At 29.2% G+C, this 3,702-nt stretch overlaps 1 protein-coding gene across 1 annotated transcript; it reads left to right on the forward strand.

Annotated features, from left to right (window-relative positions):
* The first annotated feature begins 769 nt into the window (after window positions 1-769).
* Window positions 770-1,738, forward strand: LOC107882410. The gene is made up of 2 exons (XM_029489029.1): window positions 770-935; window positions 1,036-1,738. The coding sequence occupies exons 1-2, from the start codon at window positions 922-924 to the stop codon at window positions 1,679-1,681; spliced, it is 660 nt and encodes a 219-aa protein (XP_029344889.1). The 5' UTR covers window positions 770-921; the 3' UTR covers window positions 1,682-1,738.
* The last annotated feature ends 1,964 nt before the right edge of the window (window positions 1,739-3,702 follow it).

Below are 3,702 nucleotides of genomic sequence, written 5' to 3' on the forward strand. Positions count from 1 at the left end.
TCAGAAAAGGTACTGTTGAAGAAAATCCAAGCACTTTTACTGTCCTAAAACGTGATGACAGACACAAAAATAAAAAAAAAAATAAAAAAAACACACATCATTGTAAAATCAATACATTCATCGTTCCACTCAGAATCGAAAATGACAAAATATGGAAAAATCACGAAAATTTGCAAATTATTTCGAGTTTGAAATTCATAAAAATTTTTCTTTTTAAATCTAAGATATGAAAATGTAATACAAGATTCCTTATAAGATTATCTACCTTTATCAAACAAAAAATATCTATAAGAAAGTCAAATTAAATTTTTATGATCGTTTGAAATTCAAATTTTTACAACATTGGATATTCACTCGATTTCTCATGTAGCGATTTCCTTATTTTGTTCTAATTCAAAAACGAATAACTGCAGATACATGAAATTTTTATTGAATGTTTGTATAAGCATTTCCTATACACCATACAATTTTGAAAATATTTTGACTCTTTTTGAGCTGTTTACAATTTTGGTATAAATGATAATATACATTTTAGACTATTAAAGGATTGTAAAAAAGTTTAGATATAGTTTGTTAAATTTATATAAAAATTATGTAAAAGCATGAACAAATATTAAAATAAAATTTCAAATTCAAATTTTAGATAAACTTCAAAATGCCCCAAAATTTTTTTTCGTTGTGCCAAAAAGTTGAAATATTAATTATCCCAGATTATTTCAATGAAATAATATTATGTTGCATTTAATGTAAATAGTTTTTATCAAAAATATGTTTTTTTTTTCATTAGTAAAGGAGCTTAAATTGAAATGGAAGAACATACGAGATACCTTCCGAAAGAAGTGTATTAAAAAATCTGGACAGGCTGCAAAAAATGAAAAACCATATGTATATGCAAATATTTTACAGTTTTTAAGACCTACGATGGAAAACAGAAGGTAATAAAAAACATTTACATCTTATCATATACAAATAATTAACCGTATGAAAAAATTCAGAAGTATAATATATATTAATATATAACTATTATTTCAATAGGACTGAAAGTAATGTTCCCGAGAGTGAACCAGAAGAAGATACCGAAGCATCGGATGTAGTGAAAAATGTGGATGATCCTGATGTCAGTGTAGTCGACTCGGAAGTAGAGACACCAAAATCCCAAAAACGAAAGTTAATCAAAAAACCAAAAATGTCTTTTGAAGATAACTTATTAAAGTTGTTGGAAGCTAGAAAAGTTGAAGATCCAGTATCTTCTTTTCTTATGTCGTTGGCGCCACAAATCAAATTGTTAAATCAAGAAAAACAAAATCAAATTTTTATTGAATTCTTGCAGGTCGTACAAAAAGTTTCTTCCACAAGTCCTAGCCAAAATACACACATTACTCCAGCAATAAATAATGTTAATTCCTGGTCCATACAACCTCCTATCTCAACTTTCTATGACCGTTCTTATGACGCATATTCGACTGCAATAAACCATCGTCCTAATCATGTCAACATAACACCGCCTTCATCCTCATCAACTTCATTAGGACTAGGTGCTTACCAATCGGCATCGGTTGCTGCCATGCCTCAGTACTATAATCAAAATTCAACTCAAACAGTAGCTGCTCCTGTTTCTCCATCGACAACACTCTTCACTTATTCAAGCCTGAATACTGACGAATACGAAAACAATAAATAGAATGTAAACTTCTGTATGTTTTTTTTTATATTTAAATTGTTTATAAGCTTTTAAACTTTATTTTTTTTATAACAGCACTAAAGTTGAGTTAACTTTTTATTTTTTTTGTAAATATTTATTATACTATTTATTTACCGCAAAGTGATTGTCAGTCGTTCTTCTGTACAAATTGGAATGCGCAAATGTGTCACTTGTTTTGATAGACATGGTCTAACCAGTATAATCTTAAAAAAAATCAAATTATTAGATACATATTTTATCCGATTTATTGTTATCCAAACGTAAAAATATTAACATATTATAGTATTATAATATCTGTCTAGTGCCACAACTACAATTTTGAAGCCCAGGTGCGAGCTAATTTTAGAGATCCTTTATCGTCAGTAGTGTCTAAATTTTGGGTCGGTGATTAATTAATGAGCTAAGATTAGATGGTGGGGGGGGGGGGTTATTTCTTATTTTGTTGTAATTCAAAAACGAATAACCGTAGATTCTTGAAATGTACAACAAATATTTATTTTATCATTTTTTATACTTGTCAAATTATACAAATATTTTGACTCGTTACAAGTTGTTTATTGGTATTTTCAGCTGTCTATTTTTGAATTTTTCTATTTTTTTATTCCATAAATAACAATAAAATTGGATTCATTGGGTCAAAATGCTTAAAAATTTAATACTAAGCTCCTTAGTTCTCACACATTGTTAAAATATCAGTTTAAAAATATTTATTAAGACTTGTTTTATAAGCATTTTTAAATTTTTGAAGTTTGAGAAAATGTATCATATTATTATATTTTTACAAATTATTTTTCAGTTAAATATTTATATATTAATGTTCAATTTTTATACATGAGGATTAAAGATTTAAAATAAGGATCCACGTAAGTAGCCCACACTGTAACCAAAAAATTATGGCCAAATTCAAAATTATTACATTCTTATATTTGTTTTACAATTATTGTTTGTATTTATGTATAGTAAAATCTGAGGTCCTGGATTCATACATTTTTAAGGCCCTTCAGGCGGTGCACCGCCTGCACCTGAGGTAGTTGCGGCACTGGTAATTTCTTTTTTATAAATATTCAGGTTATCATTATATATTTACTTACCAACTCATCAAACGATGTTACAGACATCCTGAAATATTTAAAAAATTCTTCAGGATGAGCCCTCAGTGTCATGAAGTTCACTTGAAACTGACCTTCTTTAATCCTTTTCATGTTCATCGGATGTACCCAATATCTCCTTTTGGATCTTTCCTTTTTTGCAGCTTTATTACGTTTTTGTAATACATATGCTACAGCTATGGCTTCAACGTCGTTTAATAAGTCCATTATATAGGTAAAATGTATGTTAACTCATAACTTGAAAACTAAAATCAAATACAAAGGTCTTACCTCTACCACGTGTTTGAGGCAACTGATAATTTACTTCAACTCGCGCCAATATTCACTTTATTTTGTGTATTATAATTTGACTATTGTTAATTATGGCGCCAAGAAAAACCGCTTGTAGTGTGTAACAAAACGGCGGATGCGGTTTTAAACCGCCGCGGATAAAAACCGCAACCGCGCGCGGCCAAACCGCTCAGTGTGTAACCAGCTTTAGTCCAGGCAAATTAGAAAAAATAGAGTCAAAATTGAGTCTAAGGTTAAAATCTGATCTTAAAAACGAAATGATGTTAAGAATAAAATGTATAAAACTAAAAACTGTAGACACGCAACACATTTTAACATCCAATTTGAATTATTATACTGTATAATTTCTGAAAATATAATAAATAAATTAACATAAAAAATTTATAATTAAGTAGTTAAGGTATATTACCATCTGTCTGTGTGCCTATGTCCCTTGTTGGCGGCGGGGCTGGTTCATCCCGGCCCCACCACCTATATTCTTGGTACATTGTATTTATATGTCTCAGTATTTGGAGGATCTCCATAATTGTATTTAGTTTGTTCCTGATTTCTTCCATTGATGGTATCTATGAGATAATTAATTTTGTTTTAATTTAGTTT

Source organism: Acyrthosiphon pisum, chromosome A2 (assembly GCF_005508785.2).
Source record: "Acyrthosiphon pisum isolate AL4f chromosome A2, pea_aphid_22Mar2018_4r6ur, whole genome shotgun sequence".
Lineage (NCBI taxonomy): Eukaryota > Metazoa > Arthropoda > Insecta > Hemiptera > Aphididae > Acyrthosiphon > Acyrthosiphon pisum.